Genomic DNA, 14,452 nt, shown 5'->3' on the forward strand with positions numbered 1-14,452 from the left:
TTTTACATAATAATGCTAGTCTCTAACATAATAATATTAGTCTTTGTTAGTCTCCATTGATTTAAATAATATAAGTTTATTTTAATGTTTTAGGGTTAATTAATAATAACTATTAAGTCCACCAAACTGTACTGACAAAATCTTGCATACTTTACTGCATGTTAGCACAGGCCACTTTCACTGAAAGCATACAGGCTTCTTTGTAGCTCTCTAAAAACAAAAACATTTGTTAGAGACTGTAGTAGTGTTGTGAGTACAGCCAGTGTTCAAAGCTGTCATCCTGTCTTCAGAGAGGACGTCACTGCTAAAGCGCTGAGTCATATGCCAAAGCCATCTGAGCCGTAAGACAATTAGAACTAAGAAGTGGCACACAGCAGCCTGGAAGTGGAGCCGCTGCACAGGCACCAGCCAGCTAAATGGGCTAAATGGGTTACAGCAGATACAACTTGAGAATGTGGATGTGAAGCAGGTCAAGAAATGTTGTCATATTACACCTTTCCACTTCGACAAAATCTCAAAACATTTTCTTATATGCTCCTGCGATACAAATGTCATTAACTCAAAATGCATTGAATAAGAAATGTGTGGACAGTGTTAAATATGAAGGTCCTGTGTAATATGCAAACACACTTGGATAACTCAGTGATTTTTTTCTTTTTTTTTATTTCACTAGACTTGTTTGTAGTGGGCAGTAGTATGTCCAGACTTTTTTTATTTTGTTTTGTTTTGTTTTTTACTGGGGTTGCCCAAGTGGGGTATAGACTTATGCAGGGGTGGCGTGAAGTTGGAGCCCCACTGCCGCAAAACACTTTCGCACAGCTTTAACTTACTATTTTTGTCTCCACTAACCATATCTAATTTACTTACTAACATTGTTAAAACAAGTTTAAAATATAGACTTACTAATCACAACACAACAGATTGACACCACACAACTGTAAAATTCGCATTGTTCCTGTCAAATTATTAAAATAAGTACAATGTGTATTCATGACAGTAGACAATGCTTCAAATATGGATGTTGTTGCATCAAATTCTAATACATAGATGCTTTACACACATCTTCAACCTGGCAGCACAGAAGATCTATGCAATCAGCACAGTTTCAAGGTGGGAGCCCAAGATTTGTGTCATCAAGTCACTATTCCATCAAATGTCTCCCCTTCTGCTCCTGAGCTATGGCATAGAAAACTGGCCAGAAATTTGTTTTTGCAGAACATCCCATGTCTTCATTTATTTTACTCATTTTATCCTATGAGACATTTTGTGAAAATTTGCATACAAATTCTTGATTTACTGACAAAAACATGTTTTGTGAGGTCACAGTGGCCTTTGACCACCCAAAATCTAACCAGTCCATCCTTGTGTCCAGGTGGACGTTTGTGCCAAATTTGAGGAAGTTCCCTCCAGAACTTCCTCAGAAATTGTGTTCACAAGACAGAGACAGATGCTAGGTCACGGTGACCTTGACCTTTGACAACCAAAACCTAATAAGTTAATTCCAAGTCCAAGTGGACAATTGTGCCAAATTTGAAGAAATTGCCTCACTGTGTTCTTAAGATATAACAAGAATGGGCAGACTGACGTACACATGTACAAATAGCCTAAAAAAACCAAAGCCTTCAGCCACAGCTATTGCTGCTGAGGAGGCATAAAAAAAACTGAATAACAACAAAACATCTACATCCAAGTCCTTAGAAAACAGTTCCATATTTATTGCAAAATATTTTTGTACAGAATACAACTGAAAAAACATCAACAGAGGAGGAATGGACAGTAAGGCCAACATCAGAACTCCAAGAGCTGAACTATACAAACACCAATAGTAACATTTGCTGCTTTGATAGTGTTTTTATACAGAAATTGTTTTCCGCCCTCAGCGACCTCCTTAAGGGGGAGAAAAAGAAAGAACTCAAACATCTTCCCCGTTTTTCTAAAACATTATTGCCTTTGCCTGTAAACCCATCAACTAAGAACACCAGCAGACAATCCTTAAAATGTCGAAATTTCCGTAAGAAACGTGTCCCTTGATTGATAATGTCTCACAAAATATAAATATATATACTTGTAAAAAGCTCCAAACAATATGGGACTGATAATATTTCGAATGTGAGTGTTGCGTCACTTGTCATCGAGAACATGAGGAGGTTCAGAGCACTACAGCTAAAGTTAGGAGGCTAAGACCATTAGCTCGACTTCTAACACCAGTAACTGAGTGTGCTGAGATAACACTTCTTATTTTGAACAAAATGAAAATACTAACATTTGCTTTTAGTTTACGTCACACTGCTGATATAATTGAACCCTCACTTGAGCTTGGAGGGGGTTTAGCATAGTGCGTCTAGATAAATTCGGGCGTGCATGCCCATGCACATCCTCATGCGATTTGGCACAGATGTAAAAGTTCTTTCCTCAAAGTAAAACTCGGCGTAAACACGTCTCGGCCTCTCCAGCTCCTTCTCTTACATCTCTTTTTTTCTTTTTACACATAAAAAAGGCAGAGTGAGACAGGATACATTTTTCTTCCCCGACATTCAAATGTACATCTTTAACATTGGCTCTCCCAAAATTTGGGATCTATTGAAGACAAAAAAAAATCCTCCTGTCTCTGGAAATTTATTATAGAAAATAAAAATTAAATAACGATTAAAATAGATACGATTTTTTTTTCTCATATGCATAAGCCCTTCAAGAAAACACACCAAAACATTAGAAAGGATGAAGATGATGTACAATCCAGAACTCCAGAGGAGAAAGGAGAAATGACTCCAGTGGGAAGGTAGACGCGGAACTAGAGGTGCAACACAACAATGTCACGTTTTTGCCTGTCTGATTCTATATCTTACAATACGTCTGGTGGATAAATAACAGGACACGAGTATCTGCTGCTCGTTGGGGGGTCTCTGCATCGGTCAGACGGCAGACAGACTTGCTGTCTTCAGACACTAACACAATGCTTTAAAGCTGACTGGGGCTTCTGGGATGCTTTTGGGTTGTTTTTTTTCAGACTAAAATGTCAGTTTTGTTGCAGAAACTCTTCTGCAAACATTCATGTCACATGACAATTCAATCTTAAACATTAATAAAGTGAATTTTAGCAAATTTTGAGTCACATTGCACATTTACGCCTGGTTATTGTTTACCTGTTCTTTCAGTGACCCTCCACTAAAATGACCCCGTAGCTCTGTAATGGTGTGTGTGCGTGTGTGTGTGTGTGTATCTCGGGGAGCTCTTTAACCTGTTATGGATATCACAAGTGCTTTCAATGATTTGATACCCTGAGTAGAGGACATAGGCTTGGGGTGAAGTTCAGTAGAAACAAAAAACAGTTTTGCCAAGCAAACACCAACTGAAAAAAATAAGGACATTACTAAGTAATACCACCTTTCACACATAAATAAAAACCTGTACTGATCGGTACATTTAAAACCACAAATGTAACCAGAGAGAAATAAAACAACGACGACGACAAATCACCCATGACAACACAGTCATTTTCAGCTTTACAATATGCATATATTCATGCATATATAGTGTGTATTTCCCCTTGCATACAGGCGAGTGGTTGGGGACTATATAGAGAGCCTTTAGTTATACCAACTCCCTCTGCAGAGACTAACACTGATTATTAAGAGATCGGTACAAATGAGAGCAAACATAATTCACAGGACAAGCCGAGGGGGCGAGGAGGAGACGGGGACAGATTCTGCGCAGCCTTGTAAACAGAGGAGGCCAGAGAGCCAGAGAGGATGATGGGTAACAGACATCCACTTAAAGCAGCAGAGATGGGACAGATTACAGGAGGTGGAGGCTGGGTGTGAGTGAGGAAAAGAAGTGGGAACTATTTTTTTCTCCCTGGCATGTCTTTGCCTCATCTGGGCCCAGCGGAACATCAGTTCTGACGCCGAAAATTAAGCGATCGGCGTGTTTCCGCCTGCGCTGTTTGAGAGGGAGACTACGCAAAATGTAACAAAGTGTGGACTTTCAGCAACGTAACACAGCGTTTAATAGTAAAGCAACTGATGGGCTGAGTGAGTGTTTGATGAGGGGGGGGGGGTTGAGCTGGAGGGTGCGACAGGCAGATGTAAGTCACTGGTTCTTCAAAAGATAACCGCTGCCCCCCTCCCACCCTCCTCTTGTCTCCAGCCCCCTCCCACTTCCTCTTTGGGTCGTTATAAGAGCTGAGAGGACAAAGAAAGCTCAGACGAATAGCTGGATGCGCTCGCGGATGGTCTGCCTGCAGATGGGGCAGGTCTTGAGCGCGGCGCTGCAGTCGATGCAGGAGGCGTGTCCGCACTGGAAGACTAGCTTGATGTGGTTGTCGATGCAGATGGGGCAGGTGATTCGCTCCTCCATCTGGCGGTAGCGAGACTGCAGCTGCTCCAGCAGGTTGTGCTGCTCCGAGTTCTCGGTGCCGGGGCTGCAGTCCACCTCCGTTTGGTCTGTGGAAGAGGAGGGAGGGGTCATCAGCACGGATGTTGTCAAAGCCTTAAAAAACTGAGTTTACAGACTTTTGGACAATACATGTAGCTTACTTTTTTATTATGTTTACAGAAGTTAAATTCATGAAAGCTCTGCAAGAGTATATAATAGTATGACTCAAAACGTCCAATGTCATGATCCTCATCATCATCACTTAATTTATATCAAACCTCTGAAAAATAATTGAGGGAGAACCCTCATTTTCAATTTGTGCTGGGGAACATCAACAAACAACTTAAAACAAGTAGCAATAAAAGAAACATTGCTTCATCAATTGTTTTTCAAACAAACACAACCTAAAACCAATGAAAGTTATGAATAGTATGAATACCAATTAATCCTTAAAAATTCTCTCAGCAGTATTAATAATATCAGCTTGAGGTTGACAGTTTTATTGGTAGCTTGTCCTTGTCCTTTGCTTTAATCTCCCATCCAAAGCTGTCTCACTGACGCTTCTAACCAGCGAAGTCTGTTTCAGTTCCTTTTGTTTTTGAAAGCCCGAACCATTACCTTTAAATTTTTCATTAAGAAAAAAGGAAAATGCTGTGACATGCAATAGGCATTTATTAAGTCCAGTGCATATTTACATATAAGTCCAGTGCTCCACTGAGTCAGTGAGCTATTGCACCACATTTCAAAGACAGGTGGTGGAATTTTAATGTTTTGTGATGTAAATCTCTATTTTTTTATATTATTATCTGCTGGCTTTGCTGACAGCAATGTTACTATAAATTAAGAAACAAACCCCCTTAAGTACCGTTAGCACTGTTAATGTTAGGACCAAAAGCTGTGATGACCCTGCTAACAGTGCTAACACAGCTAAGTTAACAATGCTAAAGTGTGACAGTGGCTGAAAATCTGGCCACCTACTTAGTGCCGCAACCTGCGGGGAGGCCAGAGGGTGGGGACAATGTTTCCACAACAACGCTGTGTTGAAATGGCGTTAAAAGCCCCAATGCCAAATGAGGGGTGCCGCTAACTAACGTTAGCTCCAAAACCAAGGTGGTACGCAGTGCAGTAAACTGAAGAGCAGCAAATTTAACCTATAGACCTGATATGCGTAACTGGTGAAAAATATTCTCAACAGTTAACCAGTGAAGAGTTAACTATTGATATCCCTGCTGCAGACACAGATTTTTTTTTCTTCTTTGGGGTGTCCATGTAAAAAAATGCACAATGCATGTGAATTAAAAAAAAACGAATAATAAATAATGAATGGCCTAATGAATAAACATTAGGCCAACAATCAGTCACACCTTTGAAATTAAATTTAAAACTGGCTTGAAAAAGGAAATCTCCAGTACATGCAGATAATAGGTTAGAAAAGTTTGCAGTCAGACAGAAATAAAAGCTGTCAGTCACAGGGCTATTTTTGTCCCAAACATGAATATATATAGACGACCTTTATTATCCAAGATAACAAGAATGAGAGGATTGTTCTTACCTTGTCTAATTTTCTTGGTGATTGTGACTTGGCATTTGATGCATTTCTTCATTCGATGGGCACACTCTGTTTAGACAAGGACCAGGTCAGCAAGGAGATACAAAAAAGGTACAAAGAGAATACAACAAAAAGTGCAGCTACAGTATCAAGGGCTTGTCCACATTTTTAAAATATTTTAAAAAATATTAGCCTATCTATTAGCCAATATTAGCCAATCTGCCTATTGATAACAGTGTGGCCATCATAGAGTCCTCCACTAACCTTCACAGGCCACGCTGTGCTGGCAGGGGCAGAAGAGAACCAGCAGAGCCAGCTCGGAGCAGATGAGGCATTCACTGGGCCCCGGCGGTGTGGGGAGAACCAGGTTGGTCATGGTGTTGGGTGTAGTGTGGACTCGCCGCAGGCTGGCGCTGCTCAGACCTTGTCCACATGTGATGGCCTGCAGACGCTGCAACCTGAAAGGCAACACACAACTAGAGTTAAGTTTGACATTAAAAAGGCATTGACAGTTTTAAACGCAACATGGCTTTAAAAAAATCTATTCTTTCGTTTATCAGTCCAACATATTTTAATAATATCATGCTATATCAATGTTAACACTGCTTGTACAGACCTGTGTTTCTCAGAGAAGCTCTTGATGAGCTGCAGCATGGTGCTGTCTGCCACCAGGTCCAGGGGACTCTTTCCCTTGTGGTTGGCATAGTTGATGTCAGCTCCTTCCTGTGCTAGAAAACAAGCGATAGCTGCACCAACGCTCAGCTCGGTATTCCCCAGAAGACCTGAAGCGCTCAGCTGTGGATACACATGATGATGATGATGGGAAGAGAGGATAGGAAAGACAGAAAAAGAGAGAAGTTGCAGTTAAAAAGAACAAGATTTTGAGGCAGACCCACATCCACAAACACACTCTCACTAGGGCTAAAACTGTAGAAATGGTGGAAGATGAGACAACCTAGTCTAGGACACAGCTGATAGCAAGCAACAAGGAAATGATGTTAAACCAGCACAACCCAACTGAAGCGGATACATAAACCAAAATCTAATCAGCGCTGAAGAACTCCCTCAATTACTCGTCTGCTGACAGTGGCCAAAACAGCCCTGAGCACTTAAGCCGAGCCACCTTCATGGGTGTGTGTGTGTGTGTGTGTGTGTGTGTGTGTGTGTGTGTGTGTGTGTGTGTGTGTGTGTGTGTGTGTGTGTGTGTGTGTGTGTGTGTGTGCATTGGCTTGGCAGATGCCCAGGATGTTGAGTGGAGCTGCAGTGTTTGCGGTCATGTAGACTGGAAAGGACGTTCTTTATTGGTGCAATGATCTCGACACCAACCGATGTAGCAGTCATATAAAAAGTACTGCATGAAGCAACAAGTCAAGGTCTGTTAAAGAGGAATATTAAAACTAGTTTGTGTGAGTAAATGGCTCTCTGAAAAACATAAAGGACATTAAAAAGATTCTTTGACATTATATGACTGATATTTATTAATGCAGGGCTCAATACTAAAACCACCTTAATTTTGAGTTATAGTTAAGATACTATATGTCAGCTTGATAATGAAAAATGTCACATAAAAGAGTGTTTGAAAACTTGATTATAATTACCAAACAAGATTCCTTGTAGTTTGTATTTTTAAAACTTTACTTTCACTATGCTTTCCTTTCAGGTTCATCTGATTCCTTGCCATTGTTTGATCAATAAGCACATTTGTCTGTGATGTTGACGGGTTAGTCGAACTTTTCATTCGACAATTAATAAACTTAATTTGCTTGGGCATTGTCTCTAACACAGATGCCTGCGTGCACACAAGTTAACGCACCAAAGCATGTGTGGTGCTGTCACGTGAAATGTTATCTGGTTCGGTTCTCAAATGACTAGCAATATTTAAGTATCACTAATGCAACAAATGCTAAAAATTGTTCATTCTGGACTGCACCCTTTGCTGTTCATATTTTTGTATTTGAAAAAAGTGGTAGCCACTGATGGCAACCAAAGGCCATGGACAGGTTTGCAACGTGGCAAGTGTTACTGCCCTGTAATGGGCTTGATTATCAGAATTGAGAGGTGTCCCTCATAGTGATGAATCCACAATGAATAGTAATGGCTTTATGACCCACAACTTTACTCTTAAAAAGCGTGATGCCCCCACAGTCAGATTTCTCCCTCAGGAGTGGGTAGAGACCAAAAAGGGAGCTAAAACAAGAATAAATATTGGACTATTGCACACATCTCCAAATGAATGTTGCTATAATGCTCCTCCAAGTGTGCCCTAATGTTAACACATTCACCATCACAATTCTATAAGTTGATAATGTGTTAGTGTTGAGTTTAAAGCTTGTTATGTTGAAGGTCAAAAAAATAAATAAATCAATTAATGCTGGTATTGAGAAGTAGTTTACTGTGGGAGAGATGGTCTTTTCATAAAACTGGGCTGTCTATGCAGCAGACGGATGCAAAATCTTTTGAAAGTGGTGCTACATGACAAGTGAAAAAAGAGAAAAGGGGCTTTGGCATTCTACTTAAAAGGTAGAAAACCTATAGCTATTAGAAGGCAATACGTAGTATGAGACCAATAAACACTCCCGTTGGTGGACGACGTTATGAGAGCTTGGCTAGTTTGACACAAAAAGTATGGTGGCCTGCTGATAACAAACAATCTCAAATTACAGTAACACAGCAAGATAAAGTATGTTTCTGAAAACATATGAGGTAAGAAATACGCAAAAGAATCACAGGTAGTTGTTGCTGACTGCAAGTGGTGCAGAAATGACATTTGTTAAATAACGTAACAAATGTCACCTTAAGGTTAGATGCACTAGAGGGACACATGAGGATTCAGTCAGTAATTTATGTGCCTCTGAGGATGAATAATACCACATGACTTCTTTTAAGCCTCCTTATATAAACCGAGTGAGGTCCTGTCCAAGTTTAAGACATCCTCTCGGGAAAAAATGGCACGGTGTGTTTACACCGTACTCCTAAATTGATCACAGACATCTTAACTAGAGCTCTGTCTTTGCCAAATCTATATTGCTACAGTGAGTGGGCCCTCTTCACTTTTCAACCCTTCAGCACTTCCTCCTTCCTTTCATTACACCACCAGGCTCAGTCTCTTGCCAATATTGGCTCTTAAAGCAGCAATATGAGATTAAAGATGATGTAATCTTTGTTTCTAATTAAATAAATCCTAAATGTTGAGACTCTATATCTTAAAATTTATGTTACTATTAAGATGTACAATACTTTTTTTTCAATATTTATATTTTTTCTCTAGAAAATAAAGCTGTAACACCTGCTCTAACTTTCACATAGTACCACTCCAATCTGATGACTTTCTCCTCATTTAACCCCTCTCTCCTGCACTGTTTACACAACAAATTCACTCCCTTTTCTCCTTAGTTAACCCTCACCTTAAAGTAATCCAGCCTGACTTCTTTTCCCGCCTCTTAGCCATTCATCCCCCTCATTTACCTGGTAAAGCCAACTAACTCCTTTATCCTGAATCAACCCCTCACATGATAAACAAATACTTTAACATTCCTTCCCTCTGTTTTTGTTTACCTGTCCCTCCCTGCTTCGGTATCCCTTAAGTCCCTGTTTACTCTGCTTTGAGTCTGTTGTTACCTTTTTAACACTGCCTTAATCCTTTTTTCCCCACATTTAGTCTTAATCAACTCACTTTTTAATGTCTGTTTACCCGTCATTCAGTCTATATTTACTCCTTGTTGAATGTTCCATGTGCTCTTCCTTTGGCTCTTTATTTGTTGTGGATTGTCTCTTTCGTATCCATCTCTTGGGTTTTTATTTACACTCTCACCAATCTTGAGTATGTGCACGCCATTTCACATCTTTTCAAAGCTGTGCTGTCTCTTTACAGCTTATTCAGTCTCAAGAATACCCAGAATTCAGTGGTAATGCATCACTCAACAGCAGTAGACACATTATAACTCCTTCCCATTATGAGGTGAGTAGTGTCAATGAAACACAATAACATAAGAGTCAAGCCATATTCTCAGCAAGGTTGGTAAAGTGTATTTTAGTAGTAAAGCTTTCTTTCTTCATGTGGACATATATTATCACTACTTTGAAGAAAAACTGCCAGTTTGCGCTTTTTAATCAGAGTTTTCCCCTAAACAAGATAAAATGAAGATTTATGTTGGAATGCGTATGTAACTACCTCCTCCCCCAACCCTGGCAAACGGTGACTGATCTGAGAGCAGTTGTTCCTTTATTACAACTCTAGAAGCTCTTCGTAAAAATTAATAACACTTAAAAATAAAATAAGTAACCTAATTAGTTCTCACCCTGCAGTAGAGCGATGTGGAGGAGCAACCCTCGCTGCTCTCTTCACTGGTGCTGGTTCCCACGGCAGGGCTAAGCATAACATTGGCCAGCTGTGGGCGGAGAAGGGCAACGTGCATGGCCGTGTCGCCATCCTCATCCTCCATGTTGACGTCTGCGCCCTCGGACACCAGCAGTTGCACCAGGTCGGTGTGGCCCTGCGTTACCGCCAGCTGCAGCGCCGTCTGGTTCCGGTTGTTACGGATGTTGATGTCACAGCGTCCCTGTGGAAGAGGAGGAATAGGAAAAATAGAATTACAATTACGCGCACAAGTCAAGTTGCATTTACAGTTTACATTTATGTCTGTGAAAAACTGACTGCTTCACACACATCTTCCCCTCGGCAGCACAGGAGTTCTATATCTTATCAGCACAGTTTCAAGGTGGCACCCAAAATAAGTATGAGCAATTCAGTATCTGATCAAATGTCCTGTTATAATGTAACAGTGAAGTTGACCTTTGACCTTTTGGATATAAAATGTCAACAAGTCATTATTATACAAGTATATAATTTGACATTTGTGTGAAATGTTATCATAATTAGCATATGAATTCTTGAGTAATAGCCAAAAGCATGCCTTGTGAGGTCAAAGTGCCCTTTGACCTTTGGCTTTGACTACAAAATTTTAATGGGATCATTCTTGAGTCCAGGTGGATGTCTGTGCCAAATCTGAGGACACCCAGATGCTCAATGTGTTCTTAAGGTGTTGCGTTTACAAGAATAAGACGGATGCAAGGTCTCAGAGACCTTGACCATTGAACACCAAAATCTAATCAGTTTGTCATAAAGTCCAAGTTAACGCATTTGTCAGATTTGACAAAATTCCTGCAAGGTGTTTGTGAGATTTTGCTTTTACAAGAATCAGACAGATGATGCCACAGTGACATTGACCTTTGACCTATGACCACCAAAATCTTATCAGTACATTCCTGTGTCCAAGTGAATGTTTATGCCAAACTGGAAAAATTTCTCAAAGGCGTTCTTGAGATAATGCATTCATGAGAATGAGATAGACGGACAAATTGAAAACATTTAATTTTAAATTAAATGTACAAAACGGACCTGTATTACTCTAAATTCAAAAGAGGCAGTTAAGTATCAAAACAGTTTTAAAGGATTCTGATGTGCTCCGCTCTTCAGCTCACCTCCTTGATGAGGATCTCGGCAACATCCCGGTGGTTGTTGAGGGAGGCCAGGTGCAGCGCAGAGAAGCCGTCGTCCTTCTTAACGTCCACCAGCTGTCGCGCTCTGGCCAAGATCTTCTCTGTGGCCCTGCCACCGGAACAAACAACATGAGACTCTATTAGCCGGGGTGCACAACACTCCGGGCTTAAATTAAGACCAGTTATATCTGTAGTAGTTGCCCAAGTGCTTTTTACTACAAAGTCTCCCACTTAAAAAGATGGTAAATGGCGATGTTACAAGAAAGAGCCCAGTAGTATTAAAAGGGATTCTAATATTGGTCAGAGGGGAATATCAATACTCTGATTAAATGTGATGCTATATAAAATATTTAAGAAATTTGATACCCAGATCTTGATGTGAGCTTAGTATTACACACATGAACATGATCACACACATTGACAGTACATCACACCACTGCAGACTGTATGCACCTCTCAGAATACGAAGCTCTGTGTACTTGACCTCAGCTTGGACAGAGACGCAGCTGTTGTAGAACTGATAACAAGCCGATCTAACAAGAAAACACTGACGCATTACAGGCAGCCAGCTCTCACTAAACACAGCCAACTCACCCTTCATTGTGTTCAGTATTGAACCAGCGCGCTATAATATGGTAAGATTATCAAATTCCAACATCTCAAAGGTCAACTGAGAGTATCAAACACTCAAATTTTTCAACGTCGAACAATTAAACCATCCTCATTGGCGTCCTTCTAGGTTTGTCAGATTTAAGCTTGTTATCTTCTATGTGAGGGTTAATAAAAGAGAAGCTTTGAGACCACATTCACTGAAGTGAGACTATTACAACTTTTTTTGTTGTGATTCACGCAGCGGGCTGATGCTGCAGAGTGAGGCCAGGCTGCATTGTTGAGTTGTCCTCTGCTTTGTAGCTGAGTTTGCTTTATGACGTGTGAAATTGAAGACGACAGCCTTAGCGGGCACCCAGGAAGCTGGCGTGCCACCATGGAGGCTTTGGTGTGACGTGACACAACTTTACTATTGACTTCAGGCTAATTTTAATGGTAGCTCTGCTGGATTTCACTGTTTGGAAACACTGGTGTTAATAGATGAGGCTGGTGTCAGTTTTTATTTTTTTATTTTAAGGTCAGTTAATTTATCAGAATGGCACAGACTGATGGAGAGCACACAAGGGACAATTATTGCTCCTAGCTTAACATTCTCTTTTTGAACTTCCATCCCTCGACAGACGGCTCCTCATTATCACTTATAAAACTAACAAACTGGAAGATGTAAAGACATTGCTCAGTAACCGGCATGCAGACATCATGCAGAATATCAATACAAGTCATAACCAATGAGCAACCAATCGTGCATACAGTAATACAACCCAAGCTACTTCATTGCCAATCCAGCCAATTACTATAAAACACAAGTGTCAGTGCAATACGTACTATAATGGAAAAACGTCCAGGGTGACGACTACAATCAGACACTTACATTTATTGCTTTTTAGGACTTTTTCAAGATTTTTAACCAAATTTAAGACTGTGATTTCTGGACAAATCATATTTTTCTTAATCAAGCATTGAAGGTTCCATGTATGAATATGGTTATTAGAGTGAGTTAGGTTAATCTAAATTTTGCCAACAGGTAAGTGCAAGTATAAAGGAAAATGACGTATAAGGTAGCTTTAAAATGTGAAAAATCAGAGATGTGGACTTTCACACAGAAAAGCTTGACTAACATTGACAAAAAGAAATTTAAAGATGGATAAATGAAGTAAGATAAAATATGTTGGTAGCAACTAAGACCTAACAAATTCAAGTTTCAACTCTGTTCAACTATTTCATGACCTTTAAGGTCTAATATTTATACCACTGGATTTAAGACTTTTAAGACTTTAAGGGACCTGCAGACGCCAGCAAGCTTTACGGGGGGGACACAGATGACCGATGAAAAAAAGTATTTAAAAATGATTATTACTTTGTATGAGAATTCTGATTACTTCATTATGTAATGTCCTTTTTATCTACTTTTTTTTAATACTAAGAAAACAAGAATCACAAAAATCTTGTTTCAGTGAATCTGAGTGACAGATTCACTGAAACAAACTGTAAGCTATCTTTGTTCATCAACACACCAACTCTCTTAAATGATGCAACAAGATAGTGTAATCATTTCTGTATAACACTGTTGAAATCCCCTTAGTAGTGTACAGGGAACAAGACAAATGCAATTATTTTTGCATCCGTGTAAAAAGTGGCTGCTTTAAAGCAGCTTTAATAATGATAACTAACCAATTACGTTTACAGGCTCATTAGTAGCAGTTTGCTGATTCATTTCAAATGCTTTACTGAGAGCTTGACCGCTGAGAGAGCAGGCTGCTTTGTTACATGTGTAGTCACGTATGGCCGGGATCTCCTCGGGCCGTATTACTAAGGATGAAAGCAGTTGGGGAGACATTGTGTTGGAGGTCATTTGTACCTGCAATGCAGCTCTGTGTGTGTGTGTGTGTGTGTGTGTGTGTGTGTGTGTGTGTGTGTGTGTGTGTGTGTGTGTGTGTGGTGAAGGTATTGAGGGAAATATCATTCCTGCTTTGGAGTCGTCTCCAGAGCACCCTCGTAAGCTGTGGAGCTCCCCCTCGCACATCTGAAGGACACACAGCCGTGTCCATTGCGTCACCTTTGCGTCCGCTACGCCTCATTTCTCTGACTTATTTCCATAATCGTTACTTCTATGTGTTCATGAATATTCAGTCTTGGGCTGACGTTTCAGGGCAATTTTTGTGCAAACATGCCTTTGCACACAGCAGCTAGAGGGCATCTCAGGCATGCTGGTGATGACTTCTCTGGAGACTGAAGTCATCATTTGGTTATTTTTGGGAGTTTGCATCATGCTTGTTTGTGACTTGGCTCCTAATCAAAGCCCGATAAAAGAAAAACAGAAGAAATGTACCATGACTAGTTCTAATTCTTTGACTGTGGAAGTGACAAAAGAAAATAAAATAAAGTATTTTGATGTATAATTAGCTGTGAGAGTGAGTATGC

At 40.2% G+C, this 14,452-nt stretch overlaps 1 protein-coding gene across 5 annotated transcripts in view; it reads right to left on the minus strand.

The window, feature by feature from the left end:
- Nucleotides 1-1,691: 1,691 nt before the first annotated feature.
- The window catches only part of mib2 (MIB E3 ubiquitin protein ligase 2), a 57,335-nt gene continuing 44,574 nt past the window's right edge, over nucleotides 1,692-14,452 (minus strand). For all 5 annotated transcript variants that reach the window (XM_088082454.1, XM_088082453.1, XM_088082455.1 and 2 more), the window contains 6 exons: nucleotides 11,405-11,531; nucleotides 10,222-10,482; nucleotides 6,540-6,718; nucleotides 6,188-6,381; nucleotides 5,927-5,992; nucleotides 1,692-4,442 (listed from right to left, as the gene is read on the minus strand). In XM_088082454.1, the coding sequence (XP_087938580.1) occupies nucleotides 4,201-4,442; nucleotides 5,927-5,992; nucleotides 6,188-6,381; nucleotides 6,540-6,718; nucleotides 10,222-10,482; nucleotides 11,405-11,531 (1,069 nt within the window). In that variant the 3' untranslated portion in view covers nucleotides 1,692-4,200. The remainder of the gene's footprint in view (nucleotides 4,443-5,926; nucleotides 5,993-6,187; nucleotides 6,382-6,539; nucleotides 6,719-10,221; nucleotides 10,483-11,404; nucleotides 11,532-14,452) is intronic.

This window comes from Plectropomus leopardus, chromosome 9, assembly GCF_026936395.1.
Source record: "Plectropomus leopardus strain MGB_pleo_1.0 chromosome 9, ASM2693639v1, whole genome shotgun sequence".
Classification (NCBI taxonomy): Eukaryota; Metazoa; Chordata; class Actinopteri; order Perciformes; family Serranidae; genus Plectropomus; species Plectropomus leopardus.